This window comes from Lathamus discolor, chromosome 21 (assembly GCF_037157495.1).
Source record: "Lathamus discolor isolate bLatDis1 chromosome 21, bLatDis1.hap1, whole genome shotgun sequence".
NCBI lineage: Eukaryota > Metazoa > Chordata > Aves > Psittaciformes > Psittacidae > Lathamus > Lathamus discolor.
Window position 1 is genome coordinate 4,879,296 of NC_088904.1, and position 21,868 is coordinate 4,901,163.

General features: G+C 51.4%; 2 protein-coding genes and 1 long non-coding RNA gene across 11 annotated transcripts in view; 2 read left to right on the forward strand and 1 right to left on the reverse strand.

The window, feature by feature from the left end:
- The window catches only part of GATAD2A (GATA zinc finger domain containing 2A), a 55,032-nt gene extending 35,938 nt beyond the window's left edge, over positions 1–19,094 (forward strand). For 6 of the 8 annotated variants that reach the window (XM_065658930.1, XM_065658936.1, XM_065658931.1 and 3 more), the window contains 9 exons: positions 6,630–6,759; positions 7,245–7,376; positions 8,702–8,791; positions 10,546–10,677; positions 11,757–11,924; positions 12,642–12,921; positions 13,350–13,639; positions 14,506–14,689; positions 15,576–19,094. In XM_065658930.1, the coding sequence (XP_065515002.1) occupies positions 6,630–6,759; positions 7,245–7,376; positions 8,702–8,791; positions 10,546–10,677; positions 11,757–11,924; positions 12,642–12,921; positions 13,350–13,639; positions 14,506–14,689; positions 15,576–15,706 (1,537 nt within the window). In that variant the 3' untranslated portion in view covers positions 15,707–19,094. The remainder of the gene's footprint in view (positions 1–6,629; positions 6,760–7,244; positions 7,377–8,701; positions 8,792–10,545; positions 10,678–11,756; positions 11,925–12,641; positions 12,922–13,349; positions 13,640–14,505; positions 14,690–15,575) is intronic. The other 2 variants (XM_065658933.1, XM_065658934.1) reach the window with 2 other exon arrangements.
- On the reverse strand, positions 19,018–20,475 carry LOC136003362 (uncharacterized). Of its 2 annotated transcripts, none has more exons than XR_010608079.1 (2): positions 20,175–20,475; positions 19,018–19,323 (listed from the first exon to the last, which is right to left on the reverse strand). It is a non-coding gene; the product is annotated as an uncharacterized LOC136003362 (long non-coding RNA). The 2 variants fall into 2 exon arrangements; XR_010608078.1 differs by lacking the exon at positions 20,175–20,475 and adding an exon at positions 19,469–19,963.
- Positions 20,476–20,594: 119 nt separating this feature from the next.
- On the forward strand, positions 20,595–21,853 carry NDUFA13 (NADH:ubiquinone oxidoreductase subunit A13). The gene is made up of 5 exons (XM_065658938.1): positions 20,595–20,726; positions 20,996–21,074; positions 21,187–21,258; positions 21,342–21,411; positions 21,596–21,853. The coding sequence occupies exons 1-5, from the start codon at positions 20,633–20,635 to the stop codon at positions 21,713–21,715; spliced, it is 435 nt and encodes a 144-aa protein (XP_065515010.1). The 5' UTR covers positions 20,595–20,632; the 3' UTR covers positions 21,716–21,853.
- The last annotated feature ends 15 nt before the right edge of the window (positions 21,854–21,868 follow it).

Genomic DNA, 21,868 nt, shown 5'->3' on the forward strand with positions numbered 1-21,868 from the left:
GCTGATGAACAAAGAGCTGTTGCTTAAAAGGACCAAAGTGCTACAAACGTCTTGGGTAGAACTCCTGCTTAGTGATGTGTTTGACTTTTAAACTTCCTAAATGCTTCTAGAACTGAAAACATAATATTTTCCTTGGAAAAGGGGGCCAGCAGCAATCACAGTTGGCTGACGTAAAGCCAACTGAATGGATTTGCATCCTGAAATATTCTGATACTCTGGCAATATCTGCCTGAAACTTCAAAACGCATTTCTTCTAATTGTATTTTCTTCTTTCTTTTTCTAAACCTTAAAGTTAAATTTAAAACCAGGGTCTGGTTAGAGCACGTTCTCTGATGCCAGAAGAAACAGAAGGAAGTCTGTAGTGGTAGAAGCCTTTGATGAGAGGTCACACAAGGCCAAACCAAACCCTTGCTCCTCTGCCTGGCATTGTGCAGCACTGGGATGGGAGCTTGCTCCACTGGGGTGTAATTATCCTGGACCTACTGCAGAGATGGAATGGGGGGAAGGACATGTCTGGTTTGCAGTGGGGTGGGGAAACAGCGCCATGGAAATGGCTTTGCTTGGGAATACTCTGATTTAAGGCAGTGTGGGTACTGGAGGGAAAGAGCATTTGTCAGACCTGGTCAAATCCTGACGTCGTCTTGTGCTTTCAAGCTCTGCTTTCTCTGTCCTCTCTTCTTCATCTCTCTGTTCTTTCCTTCCCTTGTTATCTGAGTTTCCCACCACATTTGAGCATCCATTGCTTCCTGCTGAGGCCAGGCCTTCCTCCTGCAGCCATTCCTGGAGTGTGCTGCCTGCTGCACCTCACTGCATTCCTGTGCTCCAGGCACAGCTCCCTTCACCTCCAGGATGGATCCCGACCCTTTTCCAGGGCTTTTTTCCTAGTACTATTTCTTAACCCATCCAGTGTGAACACGTTGCATACACTGTACTAGTTCAGCTCAGGATTCCTCAGTGAGGTTTGGCAGAGACCAGGAGCAATCGTTCCGGACACGGCTGTGTAACTGGCTCTGGATGGGAGCTGCTGTGCTCAGACAGGTCTGCAAGGACAGATTATCCTCTCTTCTGGAGCACTGGGAATCCCGCAGGAGCAGTGTGCTGTTATCCCAACTGTAGGAAAACTTTGCTCATAGAGGTGTGGGGTGTTTCCAGGCAAGGCTACTGCTTGACCCTGTGAGCAGCTGTGTTGTGCTTGGTTGTTGTGCTGTGCTATCTTAAATCCTCGGAATTACAGTAACTCCCCGGGTAGATAACCTCAACATGTGTTTCCCTTCAGGATCCTAAATAAGGAGGCTTCTCAGTGTGCACGGAGAGAGTGAGGACATGGTGTTGTCACAGCACACGGGCAGGGTGGCAGCGGTGAGGGTGACACTGTTAATGAAACACAGATACAAGAATTGGCTTCTATCTGTTATTCCCAGTTCTTGCTTTGTCTTGATAGCAGTCCTGGGATGAACATGTCCTGTAGAGCCAACTGGGTTTTAAGCAGTTGAGCATCTTTTAGTTTTTCTTGTGTTCCTATGTTTGCCAAGAGTGGGACATCAGCACGTAAACTATGGAACCTGCATGAACTGTGCCTTGATCAAAACCAGGTCAGGGCTGGCTGATAAGCAGAAATGAAGCCTGGGCAAGGTAAAAAGTGTGCATGTGATATGCTGGGTTTGTTTTCCACAAGAGTTGCTTGTGCCCATCTGTTGTCTCCTCATTTCTGGGATGCTCAACTATCAGATCCCCAGCTCGAAGATCTTGCTTCTTGAAGCTTCGTGTGAGCTGCTGCTCCCATGAGAGCTGTCAGGGAGGAGGGTGAGGAGCTCATAGGCATCGCTGTGCTTAGTGCAGGCAGACAAATCATCTCTCCGAACTCCGAAGTTCCTTCAACTTTAGGTCTTGGTGGTTCTGGTTTGTGTCTGTGACACGTTGCACTGCTCTGGAAGCTCAGAACCATCGCTTTCTCCTCCTGTTACATGGGATGATGAGGAATGACATTGATTAGAAGTTGTTGGATGGAAGTTGGGCCCCATGGCTGTGCTATGGGTTTTCAGGTTTGGCTGTTAAACATTGGAGCTCTGAGGGATTTCAGGGTTTGGGGTGGGTTTTGTTTGGTTTCATCTGGCCAAGGCTCATTGAACCCTGCCTAACTGAAAGGGTTTGACTGGGAAGCTCTGACGTGTTCTGAAGCATGGTGGGATGCAGCTGGTGCTGCTTTACTGGGTTTTACTGGGAGCAGTGTTCGGGGCAGAGCCAGTGAGGAGCAGTAAGCTCCTCTCTTCCCATTGGGAAGCCTGGAAATAAAGCACAGCCCTGTGCTTTGGATCTCTTCAGCTTATCTACGTTGTGTCTGCACCTCCTGGCGCGTGTTGTGCTAAAGGATATTGTGATAAAATTGATGCCAGAGCTTCTTGGGCAGTTTTAGTGGTTTGTTTGAAATGCAGACCGAGAGAGTGGGATTCCAGTGTCCTCCCTTCGGTTCAGAGGAAGGGATGGAGTTTGTTTGCTTCAGTTTCACACCACAGTCGCTAGATCCATTGCAGCTTCTTTGATTCATGGAGATAAAACATCTCCAGGGGGAAGAAAAGAAAAATCCCCACTGCTTTGCTCTTTCTTTCCTTGTTTGTCTTCCTCCCTTGCCAAGTATTTTTGGATGAGAGTTGTTGAATGGACTGAGGCAAAACTGTTGCATATTTGCTAATGCAGATGAAGCTTTAGCCTGAAGCAGTTGTGGCGCTTCCCTCTGTTACCTGCGGATGGTGGGATGTGTTGGGATCAGCAGGGTGAGGCTGGGGAGGGCTCCTGCTCTGCTCGGAGGGATGGCACGTTTCAGGTCAGTAGCTCTGTGACTCCAACCAAGTGAGCAGCGCATTGATTTTACCCTTGTCTCTCTTTTATTTGGAGGAGCGATCGAAAGGGCATTTTGGAGCACGGGCAGGGTCTACTCTGTGAATGAAGCTCATTCTCTGTCTGATGCTTCTGGAGCAGTATGAGGAATGCAAAGGCTGTTTGTTGAGATACAGGAGCTCTTCTGTTAACATCCTGAAGCTCCCCAAGCTGCAGCATGAGCCCCCACAACAGAGCCAGGAGTTCCTGGGTGTCTCCTTCTCTTATTAGTGTTAAAAGCTTCGTCCTCCTCAGTTGTACTCTTGTGCTTCCTGGGAACTTCCATCCTGCACAAAGGGGAAATCTCTTCGAAAAGCTGCGTCTACCTCTGTGCTTGGCTCCTCAAACCAGCGTGGCTCGCTCCAGTGCTGTTAGTGCTGGGAATGCTCACATGGGTGTAGGGAGCTGGGCAGCAGCTCCACTTTCATCTTCCAGCACCGAGTCCAAGCCGTTGAGACAGCGACTTTGGGAAGCTGAAGGGGGAATGATAGAGCAATGTCTTCATTTAGCTGAAGGATCTGCCCGATGGCTTCGGAGGAGAAGGGTCAGAGGAGCGGGGCAGATCCCCGCAGGAGGAGCAGTATTTTTCTGCAAGTGGTGATATTTCCATTGTCTTTCTTCTTTTGAAACATCTGCTTTAAATTGTTCTGCTTGACACAGGCTCACAACCGAGGAAGGCAGACTCGGTTCGGAAGGCAGAGTTCTGGTGTGAACACTTCTGGAGTTCCCTCTTGTGCCGCCTCATTCCATGTGCGGTGCTGCTGAGGAGGGAGATCCTGGAGCCCTGAGTCGGCTTGGTTGCTGTGATCAGTGGGTTGCCTTAAGGACTATAGGGTGTCTCCCCACTTCAGGAAGGGTTTTCCTCTGAGGTCGCATGGCCGCAGGCTCCGAGGCAGTGTGGAGCTGGTCCTCAATAGACGTGAGGAACGCTTTTGTGGAGATCCCCAGTTTCAGACTCTGAATGTAGTGGTTGCTCGGGCAGCTTTTCCTAGGTGAGCACCTTACAATGGAGCTGTCAGGAGCAGCATCCATGAATGCTGGAGAACAGGGCAGTTGTCGAGGTGTCCACCCCAGCTCCTCGTCCCTTTAGAATCAACTGGGTTGGAAAAGCCCTTTAAGCTCATCCAGTCCAACCCTTACCCCAGCACTGCCAAGGCCACCCCTAACCCATGGCACTGAGGCCTCATCTCCACGGTGTGTGAGCACTCGCAGGGCTGGTGCCTGCAGCCCTGCCCTGGGCAGCCTGTTCCAATGCCTGAGCACCCTCTGGGGCAGGAATTGTTCCTCAGCTCCATCTAAACCTGCCCTGGTGCAGCTTGAGGCTGGTTCCTCTTGTCCCATCCCTTGTTCCTTGGGAGCAGAGCCCAGCCCCTCCTGGCTCCATCCTCCTGTCAGGCACCTGTAGGGAGCCATCAGGTCCCCCCTGAGCCTTCTCTTCTCCATCTGAACCCCCCAGCTCCCTCAGCCGTTCCCATCCTACTTGGGCTCCAGCTCCCTTGCCCGAGTTTCCTCAAGGATCAGGACTATTCCGGTTGCTGATGAGCTGCTGAGGTCCCATCGCTGTCACCAGCACACGCCATAGAGCCGGTCCAGGATTACCCTTTCTTCCTTGTGCTATCCCAGGAAGCCTGGGCTCGGCCGGCAGCATCTTTCAGCTCAGCCTTCCTCATCCCGGCTGGGAATTGAACCAGGAGCACTTTGTGGTGTGGGACGGGGTACACTTGGGGCTGCTTTCCTCTCTTTTTCCCCTATTTCTCACTTTGCCCCGTACACAGGTGCCGGGGCGCAGGGACCCCGCTCCGTTTGCGGTGCCGGGGCGCAAGGACCCCGCTCCGTTTGCGGTGCCGGGGCGCAGGGGCCCCGCTCCGTTTGCGGTGCCGGTGCCTGCTCCCGACCTCAGCGCCCAAGACGAGCCCTTGTGGGGCCGTGCCGGCTCCAACCGGCCGTTGCCATGGTTTTTGGGGGCGGGTCACGTGACCCCCGCCTCAGTGCCGCCATCTGAACCGGGTCGGGCTGGAGCAGAGCCGGAGCTCGGCTGCGGCGGCGGCTCCGGTGCGGTCCCGTTGGACCTGCGGGGCTCCCCCGACGTCCCTGCGGAGCGCGGCCGAGGGGGCTCCCTGCAGCCCTTCACCCTGGCCTTGGGGCTGCGCTGACCCCGTAGCGCTTGGCAGCTCCCTTCCTGCCCTTGGGCTGCTGGAGCCCCCGTGTCGGGGCTGCGCTGGCTCGGGGTGCGCTCCTCGGCTGCTCCGGTGGTGCCTGTGCCACGCAGGCGCTGCCCCCGCTCTGCAGCAGGGATCCGAGCCCCGGGCCTGCCGAGGAGCCCCGATTCTGTCGCTCCTCCGCGCAGTTCCCGTCGGGAAAGGGCTCGGCGCTGCCGGGAGCAGCTCCCCGAGCCAGGGAGCGCTCGGCCCAGCGCTGCCGACAGCGACCTGAGCCGGTTCAGGTACAGGGAAAAGCTGGGAACGCTTCACGTGTGCCACGGTGCCTGTTGAGAGCAGCCGGGAGCTGCGGTGCCTGGGGTTCCCTGCCTCGCTGTGCCCTCTAGAGGACACTCCTGCCTTCGTCTTTATTGCACTGCCGTGGAAATGGCATTTTAAAAGCTGGGGTTTGCAGGTTCTGAGCTGGTTTTGGAGCATCCGGAGCCTGACACCTGCTGCCCTCCCTGCGGGTGCGTGTCTCCTAAAGCTGCCGGGGGGACCCAGCTCCGCAGTGCCATCAGTTGGTGTGAATAGCCTCTTTGTAGCTAAAGAAGATCCTAATGATTAATTCCTGTTAATCATTGGGTTCCTGCTAAATGTGGCTGTCAGTTAAGTGTAGAAACTGCTGTTTAGTCTAAGAAGTAATTGCCTGGTATTCAAATGACAAAGCTCATGTGCCACATGAGGATATCCTCGAGGGCAGGACAAACCACACTGACATACTTGCTTCATCTTGCTCGAGACAAATCCTTCCTGCAGTTTCCTTCATACAGTGATACACAGAAGGTTCTCACTTGCAGTTTGATTGCTCCTGCTTCTGGCTTTGCGTTTAAAGCAGAACAAAACTGCCTTGTGTTGTGTCCTCCTCAAATCCTCACTGTCGGCCCAAGCTCTGCCGTTACCTGGGTGCTGCAGAAGACTTTGGTGCCCTGTTCCTGTTCAACGTCTCAGCCTCCCATGCTGCAAGCCTTGCTCTGAAATCCTTTGGCTTCACAGCTTGAAAGCCCAAATCCTGATACCAGAGCTGATCTGACAGGTACTGGCTTGTGCAGTGGAGGAGAGGTGCTGGCGTCTGCTGTCACATCCTGTCACCTCTGTCCCTTTTGGTTCACGGAGCTTAAGATTCTCTTCTTGTAGGATAACCATAAGCAGTGAAGCCAAGAGGTGATTTATTGTCAGGAGTTTGGGTGGAAGGTGCAGCCAGCACTGAGTGTTAAAGGCAGAAAAAGAGTTAAAATCGTTATAAGCCTGGATGTGGTTCACTGGGTTTCAGTGGTGTCGTGTGGATGTGTCCATTGGTGTTGAGACTGCTCCAGGTTTGTGCTCTCAATAGGGGAAAAGAATTGATTTGGTGTAAGAAGAAGATAATGCCATAAAGTACCTAAGCTTAGATAAATGGGGGAGTGTGAATGGTTTGTGTTGAGTTTACTTCAGATTCAGTAACTGGGGTGGGAAAGAGTCACGACTTCCAGACATTAGCATTAGGAAATGCAGCATGAAGTAGCAGTTTGTTTGGTTTTATTAACCCATTCTCTGTATTTTGCTCTTGATTTGCAGTGAACTAAAGAGAGAGAAGCGAGTCCCCTCCCCGGATGTGATAGTGTTATCTGATAATGAACCTTCCAGCCCTAGGATGAATGGGTTAACCAAAATAGCATTAAAAGAGACCAACACAGAGGCGCTCATGGTGAGTTCTTGGCTTGACTCACTCTTAGTGTGCCAACTGAATAAAACCAACCACACCACTGGTTCCTGCAGAGGCGCCTGTGCTCGTAGGTCGGGTGGATCCATCCTTTCCTGAAGATGGATTTGCAAGTGGGGAGTCTTGGAGCTGTTAAAGGCTGATGCCCTTCTTTTCCTGAACGGGCTTTTTGGTGGGCGCGATGTCCCTTACTCAGCATAACCCGACACAGAGTTGTTGTCTGAGGTTTTATTTGAACTGCATTTCCTTGTTTTGCTTTTTTGGCTTGTTTTGTGAAAACAACTCCAAAACTTGCTTTCTTTTCCCCTTTGAGTTCTTGCTCCATGCTCAGTTTGTGTCCATACATTGCATGGCAGTGATACTGAGCCACATGCGCCAATTACAGGGCTGTAAATCCTTGTTGTGACCTGTATGGTGTCTGTGCTCCCCTCTTCCCCCTCCCTGCTTTCCCATCCTCTCTTGCCCTGCAGAAAAGCAGCCCAGAGGAGCGGGAGAGGATGATTAAACAGCTAAAAGAAGAGTTACGGTTAGAAGAAGCAAAACTTGTGCTATTGAAAAAGCTACGGCAAAGTCAAATCCAGAAGGAGACCACTATCCAGAAGGTATTTATCATCCTATCGAAGCTTACAGCTCATCTTTTGAACTGGGGAGGGAAGGAATGAAGTAACTGGGGTAGGTGCTAGAACCTGTGGAACATAAGAGCCCTTTCAGATAAAGCACATTCCACTTTTCGTAAAACCTTGATGAAGTTTAGGGTAGCTTCTCCTGTGAACCATTCCTTTTTGTCTTGCCAAGACCAAGACAAGACAGTTTCTCCTATGAACTGTATTCAAAAGCTGAAGATCTTTCTGTTAAAACCCAGATGTGTTTATGAATGTGATACTTTCCCACTTACTAAACACTCCATCCAGTCCTTAATGCCATTTGGAGATTGCTGAAAGACACATGGAGGAGATCCTTGCACATAACCAATGTGCTGACAGGTAGGGTGCGAACCCCAGGCTCCGGGAGCCGAGGGCTGCGTTTTGTGCTGCGTGGCAGAAATCCAGGCCTGGATTCCAGGTCTTCCAGGTGAAATGAGTCTGGGGTTAGCTGCACAGTTCCTTCATCCAAAACCTCCCCCTGGAAGGGACAGTTCAGTCCTCCCACTCTGAGCTCCCTTCCCTTCCTCCTCTCCTTCTCCCCAGCCCACATCTCACACAACTGTGTGCTGTTCTCATCAGACACTAACCCAGCAAAGAAGCCTCCCTTTTTTGGCAGAGCAGTTGTGTGCAGGGGAGAGTGGAGGAGGCTGGGAGGCGATGGGGGTGGGCGAGCACCCCACGTGCTGCCATCAAGGCACCAGCTCAACTTCAAGTACATGTAACAACGGCAATTAAACCATTTCATTTCACAGCGAGGGATGCTGACTTGCTGGGCTTTGTGATGGGGGCGATGTGTAGCTGTAATCGCACTGCTTGGTGTGCCTGGATGTTAACAGCAGCTCTCCTGGCTGGGTTGGGTTGGTTTGTTGGTGTCTTTCTCCCAAACTTATGAGCTCTTGAGTAGATGGGATTAAAACTAATGCAAGTACCTGGATCACTCAACATGCTGCTGAACACTGACCAATGAGCTCTGGATGTTTGAACTAACGAGGGTGAAATGGCATATCCTAAACTTCTTAAGATCTGAAGTCTTTTTTTCCTAAACTTTTTTCCTTATTTTCTTGATATAATCTTATCTATGCTTACCTAATAATTTCTTCATTTAAATGTGCATGTTGAGATGCTTGGAGGAGGAAAGGGATGGGGAGGGGGGAAACCCACCATCTCTGAAGATGCTCTTCCTGAGGCACAAGGAGGTAAACCGCTTTTATTCCCTTAGCTTCTGTAATCCTGCTTTACACCCTTACACTCGTCTGCTTTCTTTCTGGTTTTTCCTCTTCCAGCCTGCTGGTTCCTCTGGGAGTGCTGTGGCCACCCCTCCGCCCTTGGTGCGGGGACCGCAGAGTGTTGCTGCTGGCAAGCCATCCCTCCAGGTCAGTGGGGGGGCCAGGCTGCCAAGCGTAGGGCATGGAGCAGAGGATGAGGTGCACAGGACAGTCCCATCACGTGAATGGCTTGGAGCCAGCTCTGAACTCCCAAAACCCCACTCTAAGCTTTCTAAGAATGACCGGGGTGGGAGATGAAAGTGGTGTCACAGGGAGGTAACTCTCAGAAGCTTATTTCTCAGTGGCCGATCATCCTGATCCACTCTACATCCAGAAGTCCATAAAGAGGATGCCATGGAGTTAGGGCGTAGAAGTATTGTGGCAGCCTGTTGCCGTACCCTCAGGATGTAATTGTGCCTTCAGTGTGCTTAACTAAGAGCTGAGTGAATGACAAGATCTTTACTTTTGGCTTGGTGGCTGAAAGGCACATGGTGGTAGAAGGGATTTTGGTTCAGACGAAATTAAATGGAATGTTGAAAAGCCTTGGGGAACTGACATCTGTCAGCCTAATCTGCCTCTTGACTCTAGTGTCTTGTTTTGCTCTTGGACTGAAACCATTTCTTGTTATGTACCGTGGGCTAATTTGAAACAACTTCAAAAGTGCTTCAGCACAAAATGCTTTCACTTGGGAAAAGTGGAGATCCCCCGGAACGCACCACTCGAGGGAACGGGGACATTCGTTACTCAGTTGTGAAGCAGCCACAAAACCTACAGCAATCCGTCAGCTGCAATAATCTCTTCCTTGAGGCAAGTTGCCTTCACTGAAGACAGCACTTTCAGAGGAACTGGAGCACAAGTTACACCTTCAGTGGTCAGACAGTGAACCTGCGGTTGGGCAGAGCAGAGAGCTGGGAGCTCAGAATCCAGAACTGAACTGATTCTAACTTGTGGTGTTTGGGCAAATTAACCTCTGTCTGCTTTTGCTTGACTGCAACAGCTCTACTAATTCCTGTGTGCAGGAGTTGAGTTAACCTTTGGTCTTCATGCAAAAGAGGCATAACAAGGGGATGAAACTTCCCACCTGCCTAAATGTGTACTTGTGTGTGCACGTGGTAACTCATGGAAGTGGGAGCTTGAGTGGTTCTAGAAGTCTTCATCCACAGATGATGATCAGGCTGGGGCCTGAGCAAGGGACGTGGTGAGATGTGTAAAGCCACACGAGTAAGATGGAGAGGTTGGTTGCTCCTGAGCAGTGAGTGCTCCTCGGGCTCCATGCTCTGCAGGAATGTTAGTGGTGTATGAAACCTGTCTCTTCTTTTTCCCTTCACACATACACGCACGTGCCCACACCTCCAACTCCTGTCTGCCCCGTGCTTCTCCTTGGAGACAGCAGTTTTGTATTCCCCATTCTCTTACTCCATCCACCCCAAAATACACTTCTTTTTGCCTCTTGGACACTGGCTGCACTGAAGCCAGCCTGGCCATCTCTTGTCCTCCAGTCTCTCCATGGGCTCAAGAGAGATGCTGCATCCATCCCATCAGCCAGAGAGGAGAGCTGCACTGTGTCCCCCCACTATGACACTCGGGTTATGGTGTGTCTCAATGCAACAGTCCTTGAGCTATTGAACTCCAGCGGTGGGAGGGCAGGGGAACATGTTGTCTGGGATTGCTCTTCACCCTTTGGATTCTGTGCAGGATGAGGGAGAACAAGCCCTGGGTGTGTAGCCAGACTGCCACCGCTTCCATAAGATTTCAGACCCTGCCTTATCAGCACAGCAAGCAGCAGAAGAGAGCATGAGTATGAACACCCTGAACAAAACTATGAACAAAACAGTAAGAGTAAACTATCCTCTGTTTTGCAGACCTCTTCTACACGGATGCCAGGCACTGTTATTCCTCCTCCCTTGGTCCGTGGAGGGCAGCAGACTTCTTCCAAGTTAGGAACTCAGCAGAACACGCAGATAGTGATGCCACCTCTTGTCAGAGGAGCACAGGTAAGTGCTTCCCTTGTGGTGGATCCACTTGGCTTTTCCTTAATCCATCTGCACTAAACCAGTCATCTTTCTGCTCATCTGAGGGAACCTGTGAGTCTCCTGCTGAGATTTCTTAAGATGAGTTAGATGTGTTGCCACTGGAAGTTCTTGCATCATTCCAGGCCTATGTATTATACTGTCCCATATGCTTCCAGTGAAGCATGAGAAGGTGCTGTGGTGATGGAGGAAGCTGCCTCAACTGCACTGCTGCTTCCCTTGGCTGTGGGTTAATTCACAGGCTACCAGCTTCACATGCATTTTAGGGGAGCAACAGCAAAAGGAAATGAAACCCAGTCTCTCCTTCTTCCATTTTCCCCCCTCATGATTGTTTCTATCATCTCAATTTCACCTTTTCAAATGCAAAAACTCCCTCATTGTGTCTGTCTTGTGATTGAATAAGAGCTGCTGAAATGAGGTAGTTCACTTTGAGGCTGAAAGTGCTGCTTCGCAGGGTCTTTATCAGCTCTGACAGCAAACAGTGGTGGCACTGAAGCAATGTTCGATTCGATACGCTCTTCTGAAATGCTGACTTCTGTGAGATATCAGGGAACAAACATTTCCTTGTTAAATGAGGATTTCTTTTGCAGTGCAAGGTCTCTTTGGTGTGGTGCACAGCCAGCAGTAAGAAGGAAGGTAGAGATTTGGTGTATTTCATTTTCTTTCTGGTCTGATTATGAAGAACATGTTCTGAGGAGTAGTTTCCGTAATACCTTTCAAATGAAACGGCCTTAGCAATGATGGACTTTGAAAGAAGTTTGACTTGGAGACTTAGATGGCTGGTTTGGCTCTAACCTGGTGGCCTCACAAACGAGCATCTCTTCATGTTCCATTCTGCTTGTTTCATTTTGATTGGAAAAAGGGAAAGGGAAAACTCATCACACTTTGCCACAGATGTCATCACTGCATTCTCTTGTCGTTCCCTACCTCCTTTGCCGCTGTCTCATCTCATCCCATTCAACTCCCACCACCAACTTCCCGCTCTCTAACCCTCCCCATCACTCCTGGCACCGTTGCCTCAGCCCATTTCTGTCTCTTCCCAGCAAATCCACAACATCCGACAGCACTCCAGCACGGGGCCACCTCCGCTGCTGCTGGCGCCACGCGCGTCGGTCCCCAGTGTCCAGATTCAGGGGCAGAGGATCATCCAGCAGGGACTGATCCGCGTGGCCAACGTCCCCAACACCAGCCTGCTGGTCAACATCCCGCAGGTGAGTGCCATGGACTCTTCTGTGCCCAACCTGCCATCCCAGAGGAAGAGCTAAATGCTTTTCATTACTCGTTGTCTGGTTGGTGTGGTTTGCTGTCATGGAACTGAGGTGGCTTGTTCCCACTAGAGCTTTCCTGCTCCTTGTCCCTCCCATGTCCTTCCCCTTGCTCTGTACACGTGCTGTGCACAGGAATGAAGAAGACCATTACGGAGTCTTGGGGAGAAATATCTATTTCATTGAACTGAATTTGGTGCCTCATTTCACATTTGCTGGTTGAATATGAAGCTGTCCATGAGACTGTCTTTTTTTCTCCTTCCTTAAGAAGGGTAAATGTGTATTCTGGTGAACAGAGTTTCTGTCTGAAACCCTGAGAGACCCTGAAGCAGCAACTTAACATCTACCACTGATGCTGCCATACAGGTGCTGTAAATAAACTGCCAGAGGGGAGATTGAGATGAGCTCTTAGGCAGAAGCTCTTCCCTGTGAGGGTGCTGAGGCGCTGGCACAAGGTGCCCAGAGAAGCTGTGGCTGCCCCATCCCTGGCAGTGCTCAAGGCCAGGTTGGACACAGGGGCTTGGAGCAAGCTGCTCCAGTGGAAGGGGCCCTGCCCGTGGCAGTGGGTTGGAACTGTGTGTCCGTGACCTGTGCCATGTCCCTAACCTGTGCCATGTCCCTAACCTGTGCCATATCCCTAACCTGTGCCATGCCTCCTCCCAGGCTTCACCAACTTCAATCAAAGGTACATCCGTGACATCCGCTCAGGCCAATGTTACTCCAAGCAGTGCCGCTTCCATGGGGAATGCTGGTGAGTCCCCGGCCAGCCGGCAGGCCGCCGCCAAGCTCGCCTTGCGGAAGCAGCTGGAGAAGACGCTCTTGGAGATCCCTCCTCCCAAACCTCCTGCACCCGAGATGAATTTCCTGCCCAGTGCAGCCAATAACGAATTCATTTACTTAGTGGGCTTGGAAGAAGTTGTGCAGAATCTGCTGGAAACTCAAGGTGAGATGGTGTTCCAAATGCTCCTTGAAGGCAAGGAGGGAATGTTTGCATTGCAGCAGCACGGTCAAATCTGGGATCCACCTTCTAGAATAATTTGAAACTCTAAAATAGTCTAAAGAAATTCTAGACACTGAGTGTAAAGATCGCTCTCAAATGCGTCCAGTTCTCCCCAGAGCTGTTCGCTTCCAGCCAGCCCCTTGTTTGTCCACCAGCACTAAACTCTTGAATCGGTGTCTAAAGAAGTATCTGCTGGATTCCTACACGCACACTCACACAAGCAAACAGTTTCAAGGTTTAGTAAATGCAAAAGGAGAGTGAAGGGTGGATGGTTTGGCTTTCTTTAGCTGGAATATTGCTGAGGTTTCTCAAGTATTGTTGGTTCATAGAAGCCCCAGATGGAGCTGAGCTAAGCTGGTTGTGTTCCCCAGGTAAAGTTTCGGTGGCTGTATCGTCTCGTGAGCCCTACATGTGTGCTCAGTGTAAGACTGACTTCACCTGCCGCTGGAGGGAGGAGAAGAACGGCATCATTATGTGTGAAACCTGCATGACATCCAACCAGAAAAAGGCCTTGAAAGCTGAGCACACGAACCGACTGAAAGCTGCCTTTGTAAAAGCACTGCAGCAGGAGCAGGAGATCGAGCAGCGGATACTGCAGCAGACCTCAGCTCCTGTACAGACCAAGTCAGACCCTATAGTGCAGCACCACTCACTCAAGCAGGTGAGGATCCGTCTGCCAGGAGCCAGATCTTGGTGATGGTGGGGCAAGAGTCCTGCGGCTCTGTGCACACTGGTGTACAGGCATGAAATGGAAGCATGACCTAGCTTTCTTTAAGCTCTGCTGTGTGTGTGTTTGAGCGTAAGCTTAACCAGGTGCCTGATTTAACCGGGCAGGTTAGAGTGGGATTTGTTCACGCAGGGACCTGATACTTCAGTTACATTCTCTGTACCTGAAGAACAGAAGAGAATGCTCTTTTTCTGCAGAGTTGTTGGAATTATACAGGGTATTTAACTCGCATCCTGCAAAGTCCGTTCCAGGTTTTTCCTTAGGATGTGCCAGATGGAAAGACCTAAGAGTCAATTGACCTAAGACTGAGGTGGGGGGAAAAGACTTAAGCCAAGATCACACAGTGTTGCTTGTGAAGTTTTAAGGTGATGGTAGCAACCATCTGTGACACAGCTTGGGTCTCACACACCTGGTAAAGCCACCTTTTGGTTGGAGGAAGTGCTTAAGTGCTGATTTGAGTTGAAATTATCAAGGTACTGGTTATTTAGGACAGGGAAGTGACGTTGCCTGTGTACAGAGGTGCTCACATGGCACAGGTTTTGCTGCTTTGCAGCTGATTCTAATTCCTCGTCCCTACAGGTGCTTTCTGAAGTAGAAAGCTGATTCTTCCCTTGCTGTAGAGAAGTCTTGGAAGTTTCCAGCCCCGAAGCTGTAGTAGGCTTGGTAGCAGAAATAATAGTCCAGGCTTGGCAGAAGCAGCCAAGGGAGGAGAGAAGAGGGGCTGTGAAGGTTCACCTGGGTGATTGTACTTGAGAGCCAGCAACCTGCAATGCCTGTCTTACTCTTTGCTCTCTTGCCAGACTTCTAGCCAGATGTCTCGAGGTCCTGGAGCTCCCCGGGGAGTGTTGCATGCATTTAGCCAGTCACCCAAGTTGCAGAATGCATCGTCTGCAGCAGCACTTGGGAGTAGGCCAGGTAAGCATGCTGAGAGACCTGTCAGCAAGGGCAGCGCTGCCGCCTGGAAGAAGACTCCCATCAATACAGGTAGATTATTTCTCTAAAGCTTCTTCTCTTTGTACTTACTAGCTGCACTCTGTCCAACAATCATAGTTCTTTGGGTAAGGCTGGTTTCTCTTTGCCACTTCCTGCATGAAATCCTGGTGGTGCTGAGGCTTTGCTCTTAGTCGTGGTGTTGACACTTGCTTTTGGGGCTCATCAAGAGGGGCAATAAGGTGATGCTAACCAAATAAAAATGCACATTTATAAAGAGAGTAAATAGGTGTAACGTCACTGTGCATCACTGAGGCCACCTGAGCAGCCAGTGTCACGCTGCAGGAGTCTGTCATTCATTTCTGGGAGTTTAATTCAGTTGGGTTTGACTGGTGGGAAGGCAACATACAGTAACCAGATGGTTTTGCTCTAGGTGAGGCTGCAGCACACGCTGCCAGCGTGCCTCAGGGTTTGCAGTGACTAAAGCTGTTGCTCCGAACAAATGGAAATTATAAATTCTAATCTGATCTTCTTTTTCTATATATATAAAAGAATCTGACTCGAGAGCTCGAGTCATTTGTTTCTTCAGTGATAAATAGGATCTCCAGGAAGGAAACGCTGCCCTAACAGGCTCTTGTGATCTACTCCCTTGCCCAGTATTGAATGGACTTCTTCGGATTTTTTTTATTCCTGATAGCTTCATTTAGCATTTAATATGTAGTTTAATTGCAGAGAGCTCGAATCTTCATTGCTGGTACAAAACCTTGCTTCTGTTTCTTGAAGCTTTTATCTTCAGAAGGTGTCTGACCTTTGTGGCCAGTAGTGCCCTGTACTTAGATGATGATTTCAGGGGGATGAGCGGCGTGGTTTTGCCACCGTTTCTCTCATGTTTATATCGTGCTGTGACACTTGTTCTCTCTCCTCTTTTGTGTCTCATCAGGTGGGGCTTTACCTTTCGTTAACCCTAGTTTAGCTGTGCACAAGTCCTCCTCAGCAGTAGACCGCCAGCGTGAATATCTCCTGGATATGATTCCCCCACGGTCCATCCCACAGTCCGCCACGTGGAAATAATGCAGAGGAATGCCCAAGAGGAAGACTTTCCAGTTTCTGCCATCCTTTTTATACCACATTACAGTGGAATCTGCTTTAATCCCAGCTGGATATGCCCCAGGCTTTATAGGATGCAAGAAGACCACTCCTCATCCCATCGAGTGCTGCTGTCCCTGCAATGAGAAGACAACACCATGTGGGTGGGAAAGACTTGAGCTCATTTGGTTCTCAGATTCTTAGCATTGACTGATGATGAAGGCTGTCAGGGAAGGGGAAGAATTCTCTCTGTTTTTTTGGCTTTCTGTCTTTAGTTTGGATTCCTTTGTCACCAGCACAAAAGGAGGACTCGACGACTCTCTGCCTTCGGTTTCTTTATTCATAACCACCCAGTCACCAGGAACACGGTGTTCGAGGATCTCAGCTCAAGGAGAGAGGAATCTCAACCCCGTCCTGCAGATGCATTTAGTTCGTGTTTGCTTTTCTTCCCTGCCCCTCTCCAGCCAGGAAGGCAGTCGACAGATTATAACGTTTCCAAACCTTCTGATGATGAGCTAATGATAAATAAGCGCAAACTCCAATTCCAGTCGAGTATGGTTTTGCGTTGTTTTTTTCTTTTCCTAAGGGACCGGCTGCCACCAAAACTTGTCAGGTCGGTGGGAAGCAGTGCAGGAGTCTCTCACTTTTGTTGGATTCTGTTTGGAATAGACTTTTTTGAACTGCTGGTAGTCTAAAAATCTAATTTCCTCAATAGACAAACACCTTTTGTTCAGTCTTTCTAATTCAGCAATGAGCAGTTGGGCCTTTCAGATGCTCCCAGAGACTTCAGAGCGGGACTGTTTGGGATTATTTTCTTTCTGGAAGGTTATTTTTTGTTGTTGTTGTTTATTGTTTTGAGCAATTTTACTCAAAAAAAAAAAAAAGTGGGGGGAAAAAAAAAAAAAAAAAAAATAAAGGATAGGAATTCCAGAAGCTGCAATCGGCCAGGGCGAGCGGGGGGAGCCGAGGGCCGGGAGCTGCTCCTTCTTCTGCCCATTCCCATGGAGAAGCCGTTCCCAGCCTGTGCCAGGATGTTGGGGGCAGGACCTTGATCCCTCTCGAGCTGTGTTCTTCCAGGCGTTCCAAGCATGCTCCGCTGTCCATCCCTTCAGTACTTCTTCTTTGGGTAGAGCTTTAGGTAACCTTAAGGACAGGTTTCTACATGGTTTTCATACCTTTCTGGGGATTCCACAGGTTAAACCCAAATCCTTCAGGTCCAGTTTTGTTCGATTTCTTTTTCTTCCTTCTCATCATCTTCCCTCCTTCTTCCCTGTGCTTCTCCCAAATCCCAGTTGAATTCAAGTGGCAGAAATACATGCCTTACTACTTATGTTGCATATCAGTGCTAGAAGTAGTGCTGATAAGAATTATTTGCAAAATTATATATATATATCTATATATCTATATATAAAAAGAAAAGGGGGGAGGGGTTACTATTCAGTCTATGCTGAATCTATTTTCTTAGCAGTTGCTGTTAGATCTCACTTGAAAACAAGAACTGTTAGGGATGTCCCCCTTCGGATCTAACCGTTGCATAGTGAAAGAGCAAACCCGTTCATTTTCACCCCTCTTCTGTTGTGTGAATATCAGTATTTAGATACTTTGGAAACTGTTCAGTAGAGTAGAAGACCTAGTTTTGCAAAAATGGTATTTGTTGCTGTATAAAAAAAAAAAAAGGAAAAAAAAAAGCCCTGGAATTTCAATTTGACTTTGTTTTTTGTTTGCTCGACACAGGTATAGGAAGAACTAAATGGGGGTGAGAGGATATGGTTTGAAGTTTTGATTTTCCTTTTCATTCCAAGATGTTTTGGATCGGGAGATGTGGAGAGAAGAGATTTGAGTGCATTCGATTTTTTGCACCTTTGAAAGAGTAGGAAAACATTTCAGTTCCTCACCCGGGAGGAGGGGGCTGGGGCCGGTTCTTTCCTTTGGTCTCTTCTGACAAGCTGCTGTGTTATCTCGGCGCTGCTGCTGTGTCACAGCACTTGGGAGAGTGCACTTGCTTAAAAAGAACTAGCTGAACTTCTCCAAGTAAAATCCAAAAGCCGCTGGGGGAAGCCTGGACAGCTTCACTCTTGCTTTCTGCTGTTGGAGCAGCTTCAGCTGGGAAAAGGGGGAGTGGAACGATGGGCAGAAGTGCTGAGCTTGTCTGTTCTAAAAGCTGTGTCAGAACCTTTCTGGATCCCACCAGTTCAGTCCAGCACCTTATACATTTTAATCTGAATATCCATTGAAGAGGGGAGTATCCACTAATATACATTGAAGAGGGGAGATACAAACCAAGCCTTAAACTAATGGAGAAAACTTCCTATTTTAAGATTTGGAACTGAAACTGGGGCTGCACGTACTGACTTCCAAACCTTGTGTTCCGAGGGAGCAATCTGGTTTGGTTTCATGTAGAATAAACCCCTGCAAATACTATTTGAGGTATTGGGGTAGAAGGCTTTGTAAAGCAAACATAGATATTGGGCTGTTGGGATTCCAACTGTTTTGACATAGGTTTTAACCTGTGGTGCAGGTAACATGAAAGGATCTATTTATTGCATCTCTGTTTCTGCCAAGTTCCAGGTAAATGCACCAGGAAAAGACTGAAGTGGTAAAAATGCGTTAAATGCCAGAATTGTTTCTTCCTTGTAGTCAAAGCTGTGGGCTCCGTTGGTGGTGTTGGAGTGGGCTCCTGGAGGTACCACTTTAGGTTCAGATGTTGTTCAAACACCTCTGAGTCTTTCCAAATCTCTTCCTCCCCACCTAAAAAGACCAAAACCCAGCTGCAGAACCCAACCAGTAGATAGAAAAGCTCGATCAGAATATTCACATAATGGTATTATGCCCTAAAGGTTCCATTGTTTGGGAATTGTGAAGGGGCGGGGGGAGGGGGGGGGGTTAGACATGCTTTGAAGGCCGGATCTTTGCTTTATTTCTCCTGCTGTCCCGTTTGGGATTCCTGCCTCCATAAGGGCTCTCACTGGCTCTGCTGCAGAGCATCCCAGAGCCACCTCCTCTCCTGGAAGGGACAAAAACCCTTTCACTTCCAGCTCCTTCCAAACACAAGCCTGAAGGAGCCGCTCTGCAGCCCCGGCCCAGCCCTGGCATCACTCGGCTGGAAGAGCTGGCGTGTCTCATGTTCCCAACCCTCCACTGCTTCGCTGCAAACTGCTGCATGAGCTGGTTTGACATTGCTCGGATGCTGCTTGCTTCCCCCCTCTCCTGGGGAGAGGGTTAGAGCAGCGTTGGTTCTTTGCAAGCCATATAACCTTTCTTGGGAGACCTTGCGACGACAAGATTTTATAATACAGTAATAATGAAAATGACTTATTGTACTTAGATTTTAGCAACTTGTGAAATAAAAGCCCGGATTTTCATTTGAAACCCATGTTGCAACTTTGGGAGCTGTGTGGTTTTTCTTCGTTTGGTTTCATTTGCTAATCTAGTTCCTCTCCGTTTGCTTGCTGAGGGGTGGCCCAGTGGCAGCCCTGCGCTCAGAACCAAGTGGCCTGCTTGAGCTGTTGCTGCTCAGCAGTTGACTTGGGCATCGCCAGTTTGCACACAGGGTGACTTGGTGCCTTTTTGTCTTGCAGGGATTCTTGTTCATCACATTCCAGCTGTAACAGAGAAGAAGACTCTTCGTTATCCTTAAATACAAGATAATTTAGTGTCAGGTTGTTTTTCTACAGCTCTTTTTATCATCCTTTTAGGGAACCTTTGCATTCCCCCCCCCGGTTTTCTAAGGGAAAAAACCCAATGTACCCAAGCCCAGTTGAGCTGGAAAACGGGGACCTTAGGCTGCATGATAATAGATGGACAAAGCAGAGGCTCTGCCTCTTTGAGGCTGCTGGGTTTGAAATGTGTCTTGGTTTGTGATGCTGGTGGATCACCCTCTTGGTGAGGGTGTTGGTGCTCTCCTTTCCTCCAGCTGAGAGGCCAGGCTCTTCCCCCTGCCCAAAACCAGGCTGCTGGGAAGAACGGGAAAGGAAGAAGAAGACTTGTGGGATTTCATGGACTGAAATGAGAAGCCGCAAGCGGATTAAACATCCTCAGAGGTGCTGTATGGACGCAGATAGGGGCGTTCTCCAGGTGGAAACAAGACACGAGTTTCAGCAACTGAAGCCCCTCTTCCTCCTGGAATACTTCAAATCATTCCGAAGTCCATTCAAATGCCCCAGCATGACTCACGAGCCGGTGCATCTCTGCCCTCAGCGCTCAGCCCAGCCTCATCCTGCGGCAATGCCATAATGGAAGAGGCTGGTTCAAGGAAGACATGGTTCACCCCGTGTCCCCCTCGCCCTGCCCCGGCTCCTTCGCCCATCCCTCGCGGAGTGGGACCCCGAGCGTCCCCTCCAGGGCTGCCCTTTCCCCCCGCCCCGCAGCCTCAGCCGCACCATCTGCATTGGTATTAACTCCCCGCAGCAGCCCAGGGATTACGGGCACCGATTAGAGCTTAGACACGAGTGACCTTGATCTGAAGTGACCGAGGGCTCCACGGGGGGTGCAGGCTCGCTGCCGGCTGCCGCACGCTGGCTGCTGGGTGCGTGCTGATCCGCGCACACCCAGCGGGTGCGTGCCCGGGGCTGCGCGCTCCTTGCGCGCTCCCCGGTGGGTGCCCGCTCTTCAGAGCTCACTTAGAAGCGTGTGCGTGCCCAGTGCTGCGCTGCTGGTGCCCGCTTGCACACGCAGGTTTTGCTGCAAGGTGGCTGCGGGATGCACGCATTTAGCACACACCCAGCAGCGCATACTGCGCTCCCACTGCGCTCCCCCTGCACCCTTACCGCCGCGGTGGGCCCCGCTACCCCCGCCGCTTGGCGTTGCCCCTTTAAGGCGGAGCCGGTGTGTGTTGGGTGGGGGGGGGTATGTCTGGGTCTCCGCAGGCCGCTTCCCGCAGCGCGGCGGAAGTGACGCTGTGCGGCCGCGGGGATGGCGGCGCCGAAGGTGAAGCAGGACATGGCGCCGCCGGGCGGGTACGGGCCCATCGACTACAAGCGGCACCTCCCGCGCCGCGGCCTCTCAGGTGGGCGCCGGGGCCGGGAGGCTGCGATATGGGGGGGGGGGGGGCGCTCCCGGTGCCCCCCCCGCTGCCCCCCCTGGTGCCCCCCCCAGGGTGCCCCCCCCGGTGCCCCCCCCCCCGGTGCCCCCCCCCCCGGTTCCGCCCCGGTGCCCCCCCGGTTCCCCCCCGGTGCCCCCCCGGTGCCCCTCACCGCTCCCCACGGTGCCCCCCCCGGTGCCCCCCCCGTGCCCCCCCGGTGCCCCCCCCGGTGCCCCTCACCGCTCCCCCCGCAGGTTACAGCCTCTTCGCGCTCGGCGTCGGCAGCCTCTTGCTGGGCTATTACACCGTCGTCAAGTGGAACCGGGAGCGCAGGTGCCCCCCCCCACCCCGGTTCTTACCCCACCCCCCTCCTGGGGCTGTGCTCCGGTTCCCTGCCCGGGCCCCGCTGAGCCCTGACCCCCCCCCCGGTGCTCTCCCGGCGCAGGCGGCTGCTCATCGAGGACCTGGAGGCGCGGATCGCGCTGATGCCGCTGCTGCAGGCGGAGTCTGACCGCAGGTACCGGGCCGGGGGGGCACACGGGGGGCTCCGGGGGCCGCTGCAGCGCCGCTCCCCGCGCTCAGCCTCGCCCTGTCCCGCAGAACGCTCCGCATCCTGCGGCAGAACCTGGACGAGGAGGCCAAAATCATGAAGGATGTTCCCGGCTGGAAGGTTTGTGGCTCCGGTGCTGCGGCGCCGGGGGGGTTGGGGTGATTCCTGGCACAGCGGAGCAGGATCCAGCCTTCCCGGTGGAGCCGGGTCCGTGGCGGAGCTCCTGGAGAGCTCGGAGCAGGATGTGTGTCCCCTGGAGCCGGGGTCACGTTGCCGATGGCCGCAGCGCTCCCTCCCTGTCCAGGTCGGAGAGTCCCTGTTCCACACGGATCGCTGGGTGCCCCCGACGCTGGATGAGCTCTACTACCTGCGGCCCACCAGCGAGGTGGAGAACGAGAAGTTCGGGCTCCAGTACTACGTGTGAGGCATGGCCGTGTCACCCCTGGGGCTGCCACCTCCCCCGGTGCTGTCAGCCCCCCCCGGTGCTGTCACCCCTACCCGGAGCTGTCACCTCCCCCGGTGCCACCGGCTCCTGTTATTAAAACCACGCGGCTGAGTCGAACCCGGTGTCATTGAT